This window comes from Ambystoma mexicanum, chromosome 7q, assembly GCF_040938575.1.
Source record: "Ambystoma mexicanum isolate Mex_15411 chromosome 7q, UKY_AmexF1_1, whole genome shotgun sequence".
Lineage (NCBI taxonomy): Eukaryota > Metazoa > Chordata > Amphibia > Caudata > Ambystomatidae > Ambystoma > Ambystoma mexicanum.
Window position 1 is genome coordinate 1,036,434,133 of NC_090941.1, and position 20,823 is coordinate 1,036,454,955.

Sequence of the window (20,823 nt, forward strand, 5' to 3'; positions counted from 1 at the left end):
AAGCATCCTCAGTTTTCAGTCTGCCATTCAAATGGGACTAATACAAGTCATGTACCAGATCATGTCTGCATACACAACCAGCCCAAAGGAAATGATGAAGAAAATGTTCCCGGCATTGTTCAAAGGCCTCGGAAAACTCAAAGAAAATCAAATAAAACTACACAGAAATACCCAGGTGCAACAGACAGCCCAACACTATAGAGGCATACCTCTTAACATCAAAAGGCATGTAGAAGACGAGATCCAGTCTTTATTAGAACAAGACATCATTGAGCCAGCAGAGGGACCCACACCCTGGGTGTCCCCCATAGCAGCCGTGCCAAAGAAGGAAAACAATACCAGCATCTACATCTGTATAGATATGGGAGCCCCCAATGTGGCGATACAAAGAGAACGACACCTGGCGCCCCGAATGACGGATATGAAGCATCTGCTACACGGGGCGAAAGTATTCTCAAAACTTGATTTAAACAAAGGGTACCATCAACTAGAGCTACACCCATCAACTAGATACATAACAACCTTTTCCACGCACCTGGGGCTTTTTCGACACAAGCGCCTCAGCTTTGGAGTATCGTCAGCCGCAGAGATTTTTGAAAATGAAATTCATCAAGTCATCAAGCATATCCCTCACTGATTAAATTATAGCGATGACATTTTAATATTTGGAGTCACACAAGAAGAAGCACTCGATGACATGCTTAGGAGAGTGTGCATGACGCTAGAAGAGGCCAATTTGACACCGAATGCCGACAAGTGGGAGTGAGATCAGCAAATCGACACTGAAGTTCTTCGGGCACATATTCTCAAATAACAGACTACAACCAGACCCTGACAAGGTGCAAGCATTGGTGGAAGCCCCAACACCCACCTCAGTGTCTGCAGTAAGATCTTTTGGGAATGACAAGCTACTGCACCAGATAAATCCAGGACTTTGCCTCAGTCAGCACGCCCCTACGACTACTCATCGGAAAAGGACAAGAAATTTCCTGGTCCAGTGAGTGCGATGAGGCCTTTCAGGAAATCAATTAACAAATCACGTGCGCCTCATGCATGGCGTATTATGACCTGGAACCCGACACAGAGGTGACAGTAGATGCCAGCCCTGTTGGCCTAGGGGTAATCTTAGCCCAATGAAAGCCAGGAGCCCCGCCAAACTCACCCAGACGTATAGTAGCGAATGCAAGTTGCATCCTTTCAACAACAGAATGTTCATACTCGCAACCGGAGAAAGAGAGCCTTGCAGTTGTGCGGGCATGTGAACATTACCATCTGTTCTTGTATGGATGTCCTATTACCATCATAACGGACCACCAAGCCCTTACCACCATTTATGGCAAACCAACGGCCAAGATGCTGCCACGAATTGCAAGGTGGGAACCCCGATTACAAGAGTACTCATTCAAAATCTTGCACCGCCTCGGGAAAGAGAACAACCCGGCTCCAGTCTCGATATCCGCTACCAGCTCAGGATGAGAAACAATCTATTAAAGCAAATCAGTATATAAGCTATCTATAAGCAGTGTACTGCCCAAAACTATCACGAGTGCACAACTGTCAGAGGGCCTGAGAAATGACCCCCTGATCCAGAAAGTACAAGAATGCCTGAAGTCGGGCCAGTGGCACACCAACAACAAACACGATCAGCAACTATCCGCAAATGAAGTGAGACAGTTTCACACTTTCTGACTCATAAGACACACGCTGTCAACGTCCCCGGAGGGGCTATTGCTAAAAGAAAATAGAATCGTCATTCTGGCAAACTTGCGGGACCAAATCCTTGCGTTGGCTCACTTCCGACATCGAGGGATTGTTTCCACTAAAAGACAACTTAGAACCGGGGTGTGGCTAAACAGCCATGCAGTAGGACGCATTCTTGGTATCTCCTGCCAATCCGACTTTGAACCTGGATATTGTGGAAGCTATACCGAGTGCAGACACCGGACGATAGAAGATAGCCTTCAGGAACGCGCGGTGCACAACCTGGTGCTAACCGCAACATTGGAAAGGTGATGATTGTGCAGATTTGGCTGATCGAAACTGCCGTTCAGAGCCGGTGATTCAGAATGTAAATGGCAGCGATACCAGAACAAAGGACTGATAGCAAAAGTTTGGCCAGGATAAGCGACGGCTGCCTAGGGAGACGATGCCGGACAAAAATTGCCCAGCTGATCACAGTATAAATCGAAGTATGGGACCATATGCAGCCAGGTACAGGAGGAGGGGGGATAAGTGATCCAGAGACCCCGACGAGTGCTGGTTGATATGCACTCTAGAGTTGCAGACAAAAAGTGAAAGGTTGCGTAATCACATACCCGAGTGCGGGTATAACAGAGAAGCCTGGATGTGTGGCAGCTACAGAGAAGAGCATACGTTCTGGCAGCCAGCGGCAGCCCAATAAGCAGACACGTACTGCGTGGAAGACTGTGGTTACTGCTTCCGACAAGAGGGACAAGGAGGCCGGTAACTTGCGCCACATTGGAAGGGCACTCCTCCCTGAACAGAAGCCTGTGTGATTGCTGTGGAAGGGGTGCAGTGACAGTAACCACAGCCCCCAGCGACTGAGGAAGAGCCGTGTGTCAGGCCAGGACAGGCCCACAAAGCAGCAAGATAGGAGCGGGGAAGGTGATCAAGACGGTCCTCGTGGTATGAATGATTAACAAACTCACCCTCCCCATAGTCCGTTCACATGGTGTGGCGAGTGAAACAACAATTCACAGCATAGTAGGAACGAAGCGGACTGGAGGGGGAACAGATTTTGGCCTTCCTTAAGAGGCGAACCAGAGGGGGAGCTGCTCCCAGCATACGCACAGAGGAAACAAGCCGAAGAAGCGCTTTTCGCACGGGCTGAATGAATGGTAACAAGGAGAACCTTGATTACTGAAGAGGCGGACCAGAGGGGAAGCTGCTCCCAGCATTCGCATAGAGGAAACAAGCCCGAGAAGTGGATTTCATGCGGGCGGACTGAACGGTAATACAGTGTACCTTGATTATTTATGAGGCGGACCAGAGAGAAGCTGCTCCCAGCATACGCATAGAGGAAATAAGCCCGAGAAGCACATTTCGGATGGACGGACTGAACGGAAATAAGGTGAACCTTGATTACAGCAGGGAGTAGGTCTGGACAGGATTTTGGGTGAAAGAGCACAAAAGAGGTGGGAAAGGCACTAGAAGGTAGCAAGCCTGAAGAGGCTTATCTGAGGAACTATATAGGATCTGAGGGCTGCGGTCAGTACACTGGGGCACAGAATCGTGTAACGCAGTGCGAGCACAGGGAGACATAAGGAAGCTTGCAAGATTGGGCTAATACAGTAGCAACACTGCTCCAAGGATACTGCACCACGTGGCCCATGAGGATTTCAGCGCTCAAGTGAAGGCCTGCTGCACCCGCACGGTGAGGTGTGCACGTGTGTTTATCATTAGGGGTCACTGACAGACGGTGATAGGAAGTGGGCTAGGGCCGACACGTGAGCCTAGAAGGGGAACGTGGTGAGCACGAGCAGTTAAGGAAAGTAGGAAGCCTTCCTAGACTTGGCGTGCAAAGTTGAGGTGTACACGCAGCAATACCTGAAGGAACGTAACCGGGTGGTGGCACCACGAAGAAGCACTGAATGAACAGGGGAGCCACTCCACGGTGTATGTGGAGATCAATGACAACAAGACTGAACCCGCAGAAGGCCTAGGCTGCATGTGCACATGCCAGGGGTGCAGACATGACACTCCAGTGCACGCCCATGCAAGAACAACGAGGATCTTCGCCACGTACCCCAGAGAGCAAGATAGTGCTCCGGACGGTTGAGAAGTCGAAAGCCAATAAAAGCAAAGGGAAACAGTCCTCCATAGACACGTTTGCAAAGCCTGCTCAAGTAGGGGACAACATGAAGGCGACAACCCCAGTGGCCCAAGGGGCAGGAGCCCCCAAGAGTGGAGATCAGAACATTTTGGACGCCATAGCAGCATTAAAGTCCTCATTGGAATTCAAAATAGACACGATTAGTGCTGATGTGAACCTCCTGAGACAAGATGTGAGGTTGTTGGCGGAACGCACAAGCAGCTTTGGAAAAGGAGGTGCAAATAAATAAGACTGATGGCAACAAGAATACCAAAGAAGTCTTGCGTTGCAACAACAGGTGCGGAACCTGTAATACAGAGCGGATGAAGCAGGACCAGCCAGGAGGAATAATGTGCAAATTATTGGACTTCTGGATGGAGAAGAGGGGGCAGACCCGACTGACTACATAGAGACCATGCTGCTGCAGGAAATAGGCCCTGGGGCTCTAACACAGAGCTTTGCGGTGGAGGGAGCGCATAGAGCTCTGACGAGAAGACTGCCACCCGGAGCTCAACCTCGGCCGATAATAGCCCAGATACTTAACTATAAAGATAGAGAGAAAATCCTCGAACATTTTCGCAAGGGCGGCACGATTAGAAGAGCGTCGAGTAACATCACAGCATACCCGGACTATACATTAATGGTGCAGAAACAGAGGATGAGCTATATGGCTGTCAAGCGGAGGTTACGAGAAGCAAACATGAAGTACATGCTGCTGTACCCAGCCAAACTGAAAGCCTATACAAGAGCTGAGCTATTTTTTTTAGACCCCAGAAGAGGCAAGCAAGTGGATGGATGAAGTGAACTTGACGGACTGGGCGAAAAAGCAGCCGAGAGGCGAGAATGACGAACTGGACGGTAACGCCTAACCAATGTGTATTTTTGCAGACATACATCCATGAGACATTATTAGCATGTTTGTAAAAAAGAGAAGTCACAAGAATTAAGCCACTACAGGAATGTTTAACAAGCAGGAACCACTAGTGCCGGGACTCACGAGGACCGCACAAGGAGAAATCGGCCTACACCCATACTAGATTAGATTAGTTAGGATACTTGCACTTATGTATCCTCATGCTGCACCCGAACTCCGGTACTTGTACCTGGGAGAGGGGAGAGACACAGGGATGCCTGAGCACTGTATTTGGCTGGGCAGTTGTTGGGAAGGGGGGAGGGGTGGTAGTTGGGGTAGATAGATGGAGGTTGGCCTATAGTTACACACAAGGGAGGAATAGCAAATACGACGGGTGGAGAATGAGAGAGGGAACCACTGGATGGGAGAACTTAAAATAACAACATGGAATGTCAGGGGTCTGTACAGCTATATTAAGAGGAACAGGGTAATGGCATATCTGATACGCCAGAAAATAGATACAGCTCCCCTGCAAGAAACTCATCTTACCAGGGACAGGCAGGATACCTTACCAGAAGCGGGGGTGGGGGGATGACCGTGGGCTCAACATACTCAGCATATGCTAGAGGGGTCTTAATTTGGGTGGCACTGACAGTCCCATTCAAGGTCCTGCAAACCTTCCTAGGCACGGAGTGTAGGATGATAGTACTACGGGGAAAGGTGGAAAATAGGGAAATTTGTGTGATTAATATGAATGCTCCAAATCATGATACAGCAGCCTACTTTAGATCCCTATACCCCAAAATAGGCTTGCACAGGGATAGTGCGTTGAAATGGGGAGGAGGGGTGATTTTAACTGTACATTGGACCCGGTCATGGACAGATGATATGACAAATGTACTCATCCATCCCCTTGAGCTAAAGCTCTAAACACACTATTACATGCATTCCAGTTGGCCAATGTATGGAGGACAATGTGCCCACAGGGCAGAGTTTACTCTCATTACACGGCTCCCAAGAACCTCTATACGAGGTTAGATTACGTGTTTGCGGGTGAAGAAATCCTGGGAGAGATCACAAGGGCGGAATATAAAGCAAGAGTCCTCTCAGATCATGCCCCCCGGCTGGTTACGTGGCAGTTCCTTTCCCCCCGGGCTAGGATTCCGACATGGAGACTTAGGGTCGAGGCACTTGAGGATGCAGGGTTTTGGGAACACCTGAGGAAGGTGGTTAAGGAATATTTTGCGTACAATACAGGCAGTGTGGAATCAGCAGGTACATTGTGGGAGGCCTTTAAAGTGGTGGTGAGAGGGGTGGCTATTGCGAAATCAAAAGGGATGCATGATGTTATTACACAGGATCTACAGAAAGAAGAAGATAGGCTAGCAGCCATAGAGCAACCAGGGGATAGGTCCATAGAGGTGGCTAGTGAGGTGTCCCGCCTGCAACAAGAATGTCCCAAACACTGGAATAGGCTAAGCAAATTGAGGTATAGGAAATATGTGGAGAGACAGCATGCTGAAGGAGATAAGCCTGGGCGCCTTTTAGCTTGGCTTTACAGAAATTAGAGTAAACGAGACACGACCAGGGTGATAGTGGGAAAGGATGTGGAATTGTGCGAGACACAGGATGGCGTGAACAAATGTATTTATGATTATTATAAGCAGCTGTATGAGGAAACCTCAAAGTCCAACACGGCAGCGATAGAAGAGGCATCATCTGAGATTAATCTCCCCAGGCTAAACATGGAGGAGAAAGATAGGCTGGAAAGCCCTATCACCATGGAAGAACTTGAGTATATGATAAAAGACTTACCGACGGGCAATGTCCCAGGAGCGGACGGGCTTCCTAGTGAATTTTAAAAAGAATATAAGGGCGGAAGTCCTAGCCCCACTGCTGGCAATGCTGAACGAGGTGCTGGAGACAGGCAAGCTGCCAGTATCTTTGAGAGAGTCAGTAATAGTTCCCCTTCGTAAGCCAAACAAGCCGGTTACGGACCGTGGTTCATATAGGCCCCTTTCCTTACTTAATCAAAATGCGAAGATTGTTACGGCATAAATGCAAAACAGGCTTAAGCCGGTAATAGCCACCCTTATACATTCGGACCAAATGGGATATGTCCAACACAGTAATATTTCTAATAATCTAAGGAGATTACACCACACCATAGATTGTACTCAAGGGGATACACAGCAACTGGCAGTATGGTCACTCGATGCAGTCAAGGCGATTGACTGAGTCAGGTCGCCTTGGCTATTATCGGTGTTGGGGAGGTTCTGTATTGGACCCACGTACATCAAGTGGGAGAGGTTGCTGTACAATGAACCGATAGCGAGAGTTAAAACAGGCACAATCATCTCAGAACAATGGCAGCTAAGCAAGGGCACGCGGCAGGGATGGCCGTGGTCCCCGATGCTTTTCATTTTAGTGCTGGGACCCTTAGCGGTCTATTTACGGGAAGAATATGAGGGGGCAGGTATAGTCACACCAGGAGGGCGGCATCTGAACATAAGTCTGATTAGCATCTGTGTCCTGATTTAGTCATCTGAATAATTTGAAAGATGGCACTGTGTGTCACCAGTAAGGCATGGAGAGGTTTCATATAGATATTAAATGTAGGAGAGATGCAGGACCCCTGAGGGACACCACAGTCTACAGTTTGTACTTGGGAAACATGATTGTTAACTTTCACTTGAGATATTCTGTAACATAACGTGGAACGCATGGAACGCATCCATTCCACAAACTTATCGGACGCATCAAAAACCTCTTTAAATCAGTGTAACAATATAGCATAGTTGATAGTATCGAACACTGCTGAAAAATCCAAGAACAGCACCAATCCAATTTGAAGTAGGTAAGATTTTGGGGAACCATGGAACCGAGAATAGACACAGATAAAGCGAAGGGAAAGTGGAAGAGCGTTCCAGTGAAGAGGAGCAAGGAGTTCAAAGGAACGAAAACGAGACTGTGCACAGGGGGAACTAGGAGCCAAAAGTAGGAATTGAAAAGAAGAGCGTAGAGAATGTGATGGGATATAGAAAGATATTAAAGCAATAAGATAGCTTGGAGCAAGACCATACATAGATTTAAAAACAAGACAGAGAAAACTAAATTTGATTGAGAGTAGACACAGAAGACAATTAGAAGAATTGAACACTGATTTAAGAGGGGCAAGACGAGAGTTAGGGATCCAAAGCAGGGCAGATTAACAGTAGAAAAGTTGACAGAAAATTAAAGAAGAAATTAGAAGTTTAGATCCGTGAAAGGTAAGAAATGGACGAGCCTTGCACATATTATAGAGAGGAAAACGACAGGAATGGGAAGTTAATGAGATGTGATAGGAAAAAGGAAGATTTGTGTCAAAGTAAAGACCATGATTACGAGTGCTGGGTGAGATAGAGAGCTTAGATGGAGGAAAGCATATAAAAGAGAGTGAAAGATGAGAAGAAAAAGTGTTATCAGGAAAGAACAATACCTTGGTCTTCCCGGCATTGAGAGTGAGATAAGAAGACATCCAAGATTTAATTGCAACCAAGCAAGCAGAAAGATTGTGAAGAATTTCAGGAGAGAAAGAGGAAAAGGAAAGAAATAATTGGGTGTCGTCCGTATAGAAATGGCGAGATAGTCCAAAGGAAGAAATAAAAGACGCAAGAAAGGATATATAATGCAAAAATAAAAAAGGACTGAAAACCGACCCTTGAGGCACTCCATGGGCAAGTGAGAATGACTCTGAGGACTTGCCCGTCCAAGTGGCTGAACATTTTCTATTAGAGAGATAAGAGCGGAACCAAGAAAAAAAACCGAAGCTGAAAGACCAAAAGAAGAAAGTGAAGCTAAAAGTAAAAAGTGATCAACAGTGTCGAAAGCAGCCGATATATCAAGAATAAGAAAGGATGAGTGCTTAGAGTATCATGCAGAAAGAAAAGAGTTCAGCACCGAGAGAAGAGCAGTTTCTGTAGAGTGAAAAGGGCAGAAACCAGATTGAAATTGGGGAAGAATAGAAGAATTAGAAACAAACGTGGAAGTCTGAGAATAAATAAGCCGTTCCAGATGTTAAGAAAGATAAGGGAGCAGGGAAATAGGACGGAAGTTAGAGACAAGCAAAGGATCAGCAGTGGGTTTCTTCAAAATAGGAATACTAGATGTATGCTTAAACGATATAGGAAAAGTGCAAGTGGAAAGACAGATATTCGTGGCTCCCAGGCAGGCTGAGTTCTTTGAGGAAGAGGTTACTTGTGTTACATGATACGTCATTTATAACGCGCCTGTGCACAATTGTTGCTAGGCCGAGAAGTTGACGGAAGTCGTTGGGAGGATGACTGATTTCACCCAGAAATGCCAGGTCGGTTTGGGATGGTCATTAGATCAGGTGGAAGGTAGCCATCCAAGCGTAGATGAGCGGGAAAGGACAAGCGAGGAGTGCTCAGGATCAACATAGGACCGGGCAATCTGGTGCGCGTGAAAGAACACACATTTGTGCCTGAAGATCTGTCCACATTCCATCTTCCAGAACTAGATGTTGCCACCACCAATAAAGAGTTACATTAGAAAGTGGAGACAGGTAGTCTTGTAATAATATAGTTAAGGTCAGAGTTCACAAGAAAGATGGTCCCTAAATCCAAACATGATGAAGCGCCCATTTCCACACACTATATAAATGAACCAGAAGAGAGAACTTCTAAGAAGACCGAAGCAAACCCTAGGTGTCTCGACAGGAAGGACAAACCAGTCTCCTTTGCAGCAAAAAGCTCTGTTGAATACCAATGATGATCTTCTCTCATTCCCTCGTCACTTCCCAGTTTCTTTTCTTGCTCCCCTGCCCTCTCACTCTTCAATTTCACCTATGCAGCGGGGTTGGTGGAAAGATGTTGTAATATGTGGACCGCTAGGTGGAGTTCAGAACTCTAGCCAACGTACATCAGAGAGAATGCATCTTCAGAAAAGTACAGTGGTTACTGAGCTCTGTTTGCTGCAGGGTCTGTTGGAGTACAGCCATTAAACGTGTGTATGTAAAATAGATCTGTCCCACCTTGTTACTATAGTGAGACAGGCTGTTCGATACAGGTTATCTGCCATCCAAGCACTATGCAAGATTCTACAGTCTCTCGCCAACTGACCACAGACATTTTAATCTCCTCATGGTAAGGATGTTTAGTTTACTTTTGAAAACTCTGAAAGTGTCTGTGAGGACAATAGCACTACATTAGAAAGGCCAACAATTTGTTATTAGCTCAGAATCAGCTCCAATCTTAACAACTTCCAGGACAGCAGTAAATTGAAGTATATTCTGCATAGAATCTAGCACCTACCGTGATTCTCTGTTGAGGATACGTATGTCAGTAAGAGAAGGCAAAGGATTTCCAAGACATTCAGTAAGAGGTTCACACGACACCGAAATTGGTAGGTGCGGTGCACACAGGAAGTGGCACGATAATGGTTCCAGTAGGCCACGGCCAGCAGAAGGCGGGGCGCAGAATGGAGGCCGATGCAGAAGCGCCATACATACCGCTGTGGTGTTTGCCCCCCAATTGCAGCGCTAATAGAGGGAAGGTAATTCAGAACCTGGAAAAAACAAGAGAAGACCGGAATTACTGGAGGCTCTGGAGGGGAACAAATTCCCCCATGAAATCTATGCTTTCTATTGGCTTCTAATCACCCCACATGTTCTTGAGCTGCTAGCTCAATGGGTGCTCTAAAAGAACAAAAATAAACTGGATGACAAGAACACAGAGAACCCTGCCTTGGAATCTATGGAAACGATATAATTTATGAATGCCACCCTGCAGGAGAACATCCGGTACATATCCTGTAACCGTTTGGAAGTAAAAGAGGCAGAGACTCTCAAAGTCTGGTAGAAAAACATGTTTATCTTCAGATCAACAATATTTCAAAAGTAATAAGCCATAGAAAATGCATACATCCAGTAATTAGTCATAAAAAGAGTGAGAGCAGTAAGTTAACAATAGCACAAAGAAAAGGAGTTACTAAACGAAATGACGAAAGAATCAATCCACTGTGTAGGTTAACCAAATCCTGGCACACCCCTAATCTAACCTAACAATCACATGATTTCATAGTAACACAATTTGCAACCAGGCAGCATGCTTGTGTTCCTGGTGTCAAATATTTGACAAATTAGCCATCTTCAAACGCCTGTTATGATGCCAGACATCCAGTAAAGCCATTGTGGGATCACCCAAAGACCAAAAGTGAATCTAGTCAACGCATCTTGACCCAATGTAAATCTTTGCATTTAACTATGTCAGGGGCAATGGGAGATTCTAGAGTCGGCCAGATCATTGTGCAGGGGACCAATTTTGGTCAGATTCAGCAGAATTCGGCATATGGAAAAAGATCCAAAATTATGATGTTCTGAAAAATACAACACCAGTATGAATGATACAAAAAAAATATAAAAATAAATGCATTTTATTGTTGTTAAGTAAGTGTGAGAATTTAATGATTTTAATATGAAGTTATAATTAGATGGACATTTTACATGAATTGTATTAATTTTGTTGGGGATTATGTTATTAATGCTTAACATAATAATAATTGTATTTGAAATGTGCTTAAAGTCTTAAATGATTAAATGAAATAAACTAATTGCACACAAAAAAAGTGAATCCGAGTTCTTCATTACTTTACAAAGATAACCAATTCATTCAAAACAAGCATTATCAAGTTTGCAGCTATAACAGAGCTTTGAAACAAGCAGTTCTTTTTAGTTGGTTATATTATATGTTGGGTCAGAGCGCACGGAGGATCATCGCTAGTAAAAAGTGGCAATCAGTTAGAACTTTGTGAAAACGATATTTGCATGTTTCGCCTCTGAAATCAGTTTGCAATGTGAAACTATCAGTGAACACATCATGTTAAAATGGGCGCACTGAAATTCATGTAAAACAAATGCAAACCGTTTCCAAAGGCAATTGCACGATGGTGCAGGTGCGAGACCAGGTGTCCTCATTTGGCGAATTATTTAAAACAAGTTCTAAAACTAACAAACAAGATTTGGCTTTCTCAATTTTTTGGACGATTGCAATGAACCTTGGAGAGGGATACCACACGATTTCGCTTTCAATGGCATGTTTTTTTTTATTTTTAAGGATGTTCTTGCGTTTTCCATCTATTGAATACAGTCCTGCTATTATGGTATGGTATCATATGATTGGTTATTTATAACACGCTTAATACCCAGAGGTTTCTCAGCGCGAACCTGTGTTGCTCCGTGCCGTCTTGCTTCCAAGGGGAGCACGTTGCCCCTGAGCTATCCTCCCGGGACTAATGGTTATCACTGGACAGATAACCAAACGAGAGCAGGTCAGCCCGGCGTTTTATGATTTTTCGCAAATAAAATGAGGTAGGCAATTCTATTTCTGAACGGGAGGGCTGGTAACTCGGCCCTGCTTCCTAATGCTCAGTGCACTTGTGTAACTTTCCTGTGACCCGTCTCATGACATCTCCAGAAACTGCTTTACAGTGGTAGCAAAGAAGGTTCAAAGGTCACCTATGCATTCCTGGCAGCTGCAGGAAAACCAAGTGCTAACAGGCAGAGGTGGATTTTTACTCTTCTGCACCTCTGATCAAACCACAATAATTGAGGATCCTGGTCAGCCTGGTGGCAGATTAAACTGTTAATATAAGCCATGTCTGGTTATGACAGTGGGACTGCTGAGGTCACATAATTATACAACCAGGGTATTTGGATATCATACTAGTGTCTGTCAGCTCGTTGAGCAGTGCTCCTTTTATAACACGGCTGATTAGTATTGTGAATGCGTCATGAAGTAGAAACATACTTCCTCTTAGAAACTGAATATCTTCCATCCTGGCCCCTGTGAGGCGAGTGTTCCCATTCTCACTTTCTGTGCCTCAATTTTCTCCACTTTCTGCTTTTTTTCTGCCCCTTTCTTCCTCCTTTTTCAACTTTGATGCCTCTACCATACCTGGCTCTCTTAGGCGACCTCTGCCCTGCCCTCTTTCCCACCCCCAGCCGCTTCCTCTTCCCCCGATTGGGTCTTTCTCAGAGGGTGCCAAAAGCTGCTTCTTGCGACCAGGACGCTGCAGTCCATCTTGCATGCTGGCCCCTGTGCGGTGACTGTCCCCCTTCTCACTCTCTGTGTCTCAATGTTCACCACTTTCTGCCATTTTTCTGCCTCTTTCGTCCTCCTTTCTTCACCTTGCAGACCTCTACCATACCTGGCTCTCATAGGAGACCTCTGCCTTGCCCACTTTCCCACCCCCCACCCGCCTACCCTTCCCCTGATTGGGTCCTCCACAGGGGGAGATGCTTCTTAACAGTGTCTTTCAGAGCAGCCCCCACCCACGCTGCCCGTCGACTAAGGTCACCAAGGCAAAGAGCAGCTCCCGAAAAAGCAGCTCCAGACTGTGTTAACCCGAGTTAGCCTGTGGAAGCTGCAGCCCTCAACCAGCAGCGACTGACGAGGTAGGCAAGGTTTGAACACTGGGACCAGCAATTCCTGCTCCCTACTAGACTGTCTGACACATCTTATTACTCCATTATCATATTATCTAAAAGCCTGTAGTTTGTTGCACATACATATGTCAGCCATATCCAACGCCTAAGCCAACGGTGTCACTTAGCCATATCTCGCATCTAGGTTGAACTCCAGGTGTCCCAAAACCTATTCACACATCTACTGTTGTACCCAGTTGGACGTGCCCCCTCTACTCGGTCACATAATCTGATGCGCTTGCAGCAGCACACCGTGATAGGTCCTCCCCTCACCCGCCTAGCCCAGCGGGCCCTCTCCCACTGGTCAGACTTTCAGTCCAGGGAGACCACGAATAGCGAGACCAAACAATCACATTGGACCAAGAAAAAGAACATTGCAGTCGAACTCCATCCAAGCGCACGGTAGCATACATTGCACCACGTCTGTGGAAACAGGCCACAGGCACTGCCTCCCATCCATGCACCATAGAATGCAGCTTTGGCTATGCTATTCCAGTCTAGCAGCTCACATAGCGTCCACACTGAAACCCCTGTTGTACCTCAACACCTCTGCCATTAGTATACAGTGACAACCCACAAAAAGAAATTTGGTCTAGCTGAGCACACATCTAATCTTCAGCACTAGCACTCTATCCTAAATCACTAGCAGCACGCACCCAAGTGCCTGACCTCTGGGTTGCTTACTGGAGCCTAGCCAGTCCACCTTAGTCCTCACATGTCAAAATACACACATGCATTTTTAATTTAAACTCTTAGAACCTCCTACACATGGACTGTGGTCACAGAGGACCTTCCAACCAACCACATAGCACATTGAGGCCATACAAATGACGAATACAATACAATATGAACTTTTATGAACTAAACAAAGGTGGTTGTAAAAAGGCCTGACATGCCTTATGCTAAGCTGCAATTTCCCTACCTGAATAAAACTAATGATAGCCTGTGTCAGGAAGTCCAAATCAAATGTCTGTCTGTGTCCAAAACCTATACTTACCCTCACATCTAATTGTATACAATGTGTTGGGATGTCAGCAACAAATAAGAAGAAGTGTTCAAAATAAAAGTTCAGAGCTTCGTCCAGATTTGGGATAGAAAGAGGGTTTCCCTTCCCCAAGGTTCAAACAGTTCACTTTACAACAGAGGGGTTCCCTTACCCCAAGCTTTCAGGTCTACCAATGTTCCAAAACAACACAATTCCTTAGGATATTCAATGTTCCAAAATAATACAGTTCCTTGGGATACTTCCCAGCTCTATGCCTCTGGTTACTTTTCACTAGCTTAGAAAGGCCAGTTCTCAGTTTCAGTTCACACAGGTTTTCCTTTTTTCAATTACCAAGTGGCTTTTCCGCATGTGGGTGTGTTCGGTCTACGTGCAGTTGTTGGACCGCACAGTCCACCCATTACAGGTCATGCATCAGACACCTTAAATGCATCTGCTTCATAAGTCTTTTGCCACCATCTCAGCTTCACAATAACGCAGGACTAGTTCTCCTTCCAAGTGCTCTTGAAGCTTTATTGTTGCTTCTTTGTCACCATCCACTTGTTTAAAAGCTTCAACTTGCAATACCCAACACAGGCTTCCCAGGACACTCTCCCGCTAGGAACCTTAGTTTAAAGTGCTTGTATACCAGTTATCATAATTTAGGAAACATATTCACTGTTTCATGCCTTATGCTCAAAACCTCTGACGCCCTTTTGTCAGGTTTCTCTTGCCTACAGGTTTTCTGCTTTTAACCATTCATGTCTTTTCAGTAATGCACAATAATCTCTGCTTGGCTCTTGGCAATGCTTACTTGACTCTTGACAATGCTGCTTTACCTCTTGAAAAACTTTCATCTCAAACCTTCACTTATGCTTGCTTATTTGGCTCTCTATGTTAGCATTGCTTTTCATATCAGTTCATAACCATTTTACTGTACTTATCACAGTTCATTACTTCATTGTTGCACTTATTCTGTATTTTCACTAAATATACTTATTTCAGGAAATTCACATAGTTAAAGTTTCTTTCTTTCATCCGCTTATCATTGCGGATTAGCCCATTGAAACCTGTGTCGTACACCCTGGGACTCCCAGCGCTCCTTGGCAGACTCACCAGCGTTTCTTGGAGTGTCCTATGTCGGGTGTAAGGCTCCAGCACTTGTGACTCCGGGAAGCGTTCTCTGTCCTGTCGGTCCTACCGCAGCTTGGGGACAGCTTCTCTTTGGCCTGCCGGTCTGTCAGTCTGTCTGTTTGTCCGGTGCACCTCACTGCTTCCGTGAACCCCGCCAGCTCCTTCTCTAATGCGGTTCATTCGGCGGTGCCTCGCCGGCTCTCACCGGGCCTCTCCAGCTGCTTCTCCAGTTCAGAGGGAAGCTCCAGCTTTCCTCTTCAGAGATTTCTCGCACCGGCCTGCTTTCCACCTGGCTTCTTGCTGCGCTTGCTCTGCAGCCCTCTCCGCTTTATCTGGACTTCTCAGGCTTTAGCTCCTACATGAATGCTTCCTTGTTCAGGTCCCTCTTATGCTTCCGGCACTGGCCTTTAAATATCCCGCCAGCTTGATTTGACATTCGGCAACTTGACAGAGTGAGTTCTGCAGTCTGTTGTCAGTCTTTGTTGCATCTTCCTCCTCCCAGGACCAAAGTGGTGCTCGTATTTGTGAGAATTAATAAAGTGCAGATGTATACCTCTGCTGTGTCTCTTCCTCGTCCCAGTACCTGACTGGTATTTACTGGGAGATACTTTAGGTAAGAAATAGGGATGGGATTGGTAATAACCTATAAAGCCCTGGGGGAAATTAGGTTCATTAGAAAAGGGAAATGAGGGAAACTGTGTCTCACCAAGGGTGCCTCATCCTCACTCCCCAAGATCCTCCCTCGCATATCCACCCCCAGGGTCAGGATCCAATAGCAACTGCCTTTCCCTGGCCCCCTGGGAGGAGGATATTTTGGGGGAAAGAAGTGAGTGCACCCTCAGATTCCTCACAGTATTAGCCATCTGGCCTAGATGTCTCCACCACAGCCATGTGGGACAATGCCCAGGAAGCTGCTTATTTGATTCCCCCATATGAATGCCAACACCTTCCTCCAAGGGGACAGTATTCCTTCCTGTGAAACAATGCTTCAAAGGCAGTCCCAACAGAACATAGCCACACTCGCACTAGGGTGCTAATCACTTGAAGTGATCAGATATGGTTAAACTGGAGGAGTACAGGTAGCCAAAGGCGAAAGGTAGGCAGAGAGGAGTTCCATCATCTTGGTTTCTGATAGTGCTCTCTACAAACTCCTCTCCCCCTCATTTCCTGCAAACAAAGTACTCTGGGGTTGATGTCAGAAGGCACTTGTTACAGCAGGCTGAATTGGAGACCTAACAACAGGTTTGCTTTGGACCAATATGCTGTAGCAGTTAACCTTTATAAGCTCACAAAAACCTTGTCCTGGCTGGATTCCTCTTTAGACACTGAAAGAAGGAGGATTGATTTGGAATTCTGTTGGGGATACAGTCTATTCTGAAGTCCTCTACAACAGAGCTAAAGAATGAGCTTCAAGGTAATTATCCCCTTTTGTTCACGTTGGGGGTGAACAATGCTGTGAACCAAGGCCACTCTGCTGCCTGTGCACTGGAACCAGGATCCTGCACAATGCAGGTGAAGGACTCAATGTAGATGCCAAACAAACTTCCTGGAGTAGAAGGACAGAACTAAAGACTTACCTTTGTCCTAGGGACTGGAGAGTGGGCCGCCCGGCTGCTCAGAAATCAAGAAGCAGCTGAAACCCTGTTTAACCCCATTGCTAGATCTTCAAGCAAGCCCACCCGTGCTCGACTCATTTCGAGCTACTACAAGATCTAGTGCACTGCTTTTGGCACTATACGTTCTTTGAGCTGCTGATACATTCTTCGAGCCATCCAAACACCAGCTTAACCTACTGTAGCAGACCACATCTATCAACCAGTCCGCTGGCTGTACTCCGCGAAAGCAAATAACCTGAACGCCAAACTGTTGGAAGCCATTGATTTTATAATCTCAAATGCTGACTCGACCCACCAGGAGCACAGAAATCAAAATGACTCGACCCGCCATTTGGGAATACCCAATTTGATCATCTTCACACTGGCTCGAGACAGCAAAGTGCCTTGAAGCCAAGCTCAATGCTGAGGAGTCCCAAAGACAAGATACAAAAGGTATTTAAAGAGACCCTATCCCCCGGTATGCCTTAAAGGACCATACTGACTTGTAAGCCCCCTACCCTTAGCCGCCTTTTTAAAGACATACTTGAACAATGAGATTGCTGTTTTAACCTTTTGCCTAAAACACCCCTGCTTCTCAAGCCAGAGTTCCCTTAGTGTTTTTAATTAGTTGTTTTTAATAAAAGTCCCTATTCTTATAGAACCATGGTTGGACATTCTATATTTTGGTACCACTGTACTAGTGTTGTTTGTTCTCCAGCTGTATCAGCTCACACTCCCTCCTGGACAGTTTGCCCCCTTTACCAAAAGAGGTGAAGGAGGGATACCCGTCAGGCTGCGCCCGTTTAACCTTTATGATTGGGATCACTGCTGGTTTGGTAGTAGGGTACGGTGGATTAGGAAGTTTAGCCAATACTCATCCATGTAGTCCTGCAGAGCAGTAGTCATTTCAACAAGCCAACCTACCCTGCTCTCTATTTTTCACCATGTTATAATTTTGGATTGCTGAAGCCTGGAGCAAGGACAGTTTTTTTGGGATGCATAGGGTAATGTGTGTGGTGGGTTCCCCTCCTGAATCACTGTGGAAAGTTGAGCTGGTGATGTATGTGGCGAGAACGTCCCATCAGCAGCAGTTCGGGGCAGATATGGTGGGATGCCAGACGCTGCTGGTGGGTGCTCTCATTATGTTTACCTCCCTACTTAACAACAAACTAGCTGATCCAAATACTTGATGTAACTTCTCCAGCAAGGTCAATATAAAGAAAATATACTTTTGCACCTATAGGCTCTGTTCTGCTTTGTTTAGCAGCAAACTTGGAATAGAACAAAGGGGTGCAATTTATACCCCAAATTAAAAATATGTCGGTTATGCAGTTAAGGTAAATAATGTTATGTTAATTTGTTTAATTTTGTCTTTATTACAAGAATATTACATTTCAACAAAATTGACTTAGTTAACCAAATGTATTGAGCCGTTAATGAATTCTGAGATTGTAACTAACTTGGAAAGTTATGTCCCTATTACACTTAAAGCCAGCACGATATCAAGAACCAGTGAGAGGTCAAAGTATTGCCAGCGCCTCCAACCCACATACACAATCAAAGCACTCACCCCACAGTGGGTTGCTGTTGTGTCCTCAAAGTGCAAAATCAGGGAACAGAACACACAAAAAAGGAACCCAACCAAGGGTAAACAGACGGTGGTCACTACAAACGTGGTGAAGCGGATCTGAATCAAGGTCCCTTCCCGCTCCAACGGCATCGGCATCTGCACCATCCTGCACCTGCAAGCAAGACAACACATGAGTACAAGGAAAGTCTGTATGCAGGGCCCTGCACACAGCAGGGCGCCACACTTAGCAAATCTCGGAGGCAGTGCAGTGGGATGCACCCATCCCCTTCTTGTCCAAATCCTTTCTTTTATTTCTCAAACATTTCACTGTAACTGACACTTTTATATGATTCAATAATGTTTCATGGGATTACAAATAGGCTCCCTATGAGAAGAGTTTTTCAAACATCAAAGGGGGGAAATCACCAACTCAAGGATAACTATGGACTGTGGACATCATTCACATTTTTACACTTCCATTGATCTCGGGTGAATATCTTCAAAAGCGGGGGTGGGGGGAATTCAACCATCATGAACAGGAGTTGAAAAGCTGGTCAGTGAAATGACACCCCCACCTCTAAACTTTTGACGCAAAGTCTTTCCATATACACATGAACAAAACCTATGATTTACACACCCATCAACCAACGTACTTGTAGATTTGTGGGTGATCAGGCACTGAAGCTTTTGAATCTGCTCCCTCTCAAAGGTCAGGTGGTGGTCCACTTTCAGAAAGTATTAAAAAAAGGTGTAGCAGAAAATGCAGCGCAGATAGATTTCCTAAAGTGGACCGACAACAGAAAAGTCTTTCTGAAAGAGCAAGAGGCGCGCCATTCACAACATTATGACTGTTAGACTGTGCATCTTCCTCGCTGCCATGACGAAAAACAAAGAGTACCGCTATAAAATATGAGGTGCAAATAACCGTGCATGCACTCAAGATTACTTTTTCAACCTTTCTACATGCAGCAGTGCCAAAAGGGCGGATTTTATGCTTTAAAGACACCAATGTAAATCGTGTATTTCTTCAACTTCACAGAATTCACAGAATGCTCGATCTAAAAAAACAATTAGACGAAATTAGGGACGAAGGCAAGTCTGCCCTGCTCCTCCTCCTAGACTTATCTACGGCTTTTGACTTGGTCAACCACCAGATCCTCTCCCACCACCTCACCACTCGCGCTCTCTTCTGACCTTCAGCCACTGCCTGGATAGCATTGTTCTTGAGTGGAAGAGTCATGAGGGTTTTCTCAGAGATCGCCAAAGCCTCTCCTTCTCCTATCACCTTTGGTGTGTCACAAGGATCCTGCATCGCCCCTATGCTTTACAATGGGCCTCAATACACGGTAGGCGGTAAGGGATTACAGGCACCGGTAAGGGCACCGGTGCCGGTAATCCCTTACTGCCCTACTACGAGGTCCCTTAGCGGGTCCCTCCCCTAACGCCGGGTTCTACCAGGCGTTAGGGGAGAGACCCGCTAAGAGACTTCAGAGCTAATAACGGTACTGCAAATTGCGGCACCGTTATTAGCTCCTTCCCCATTCCTATTGAGCCCTATGGGGGCTCAAATGCGAATAGGGAATAGTTCCCGGAATGGGGACTTACCGGGTCCTCCAAGGTCGGAATGACCCGGTAAATCCCTATTCCGGGAGCACAGACCCGGAATGCGGTAAGGGGGTAACTATGGCGCTAATAGCGCCATGGCTACCGCCAACCGTGTAATGAGGCCCAATATCTTTACCAGGCCCAATATCTTTACACATTTTAGATTCTCTTGGCATAGCATACACTAACTATGCTGATGACACTCAAATCTTGATCCCCCTCTCAGGCAACTACACAGAAGAGTCTAACTCCCTGAACTCGATCTATTCCACAGTTCAGACCTGGATGGTTGCCAATCATCTCTGTCTCAACAGCGACAAAACAGATATCCTAATTGTTGACCCTCCAAGCATCCTAAAGAATCTCAACAAACACTATTCTGCCTTCATGATCGACAACTGCTCAATTCCTGTCTCTAACACTATAAAGACCCTAGGGGGTCTACCTAGACGCTTCATTCACCATGACCAGACAAAAAAGTGCCATTGCTTCCTCAGCAGCCTACGTTACCCATTGCCTGTGCGATCATTGGCTCCAAGATCGATTATTGCAACATCCAATTCAATGGCACCTCTTCCAGAAACATCCTCAAACTTCAAGTCATCCAGAATAACGCCCTCAGAGCAGCCCTGAACATCCCGAAAAGAGAGCACATCTCGAGTGCTAGAAGAGACGCACACTGGCTCCCCATTCAGGAGCTGATCATCTTGAAAAAACTATCCATTACCCACAAGTGCCTTTCCAACACAGCACCACCATACCTCTCTAAA

The 20,823-nt window shown here is 45.9% G+C and overlaps 1 protein-coding gene across 1 annotated transcript in view; it reads right to left on the reverse strand.

Moving 5' to 3' along the window:
- The window catches only part of LOC138528576 (post-GPI attachment to proteins factor 2-like), a 272,761-nt gene that overhangs the window by 208,482 nt on the left and 43,456 nt on the right, over positions 1 to 20,823 (reverse strand). The window contains exons 2-3 of the mRNA XM_069640347.1: positions 18,449 to 18,620; positions 9,998 to 10,250 (exon numbers count right to left, since the gene is read on the reverse strand). Of these exons, the coding sequence (XP_069496448.1) occupies positions 9,998 to 10,250; positions 18,449 to 18,613 (418 nt within the window). The 5' untranslated portion in view covers positions 18,614 to 18,620. The remainder of the gene's footprint in view (positions 1 to 9,997; positions 10,251 to 18,448; positions 18,621 to 20,823) is intronic.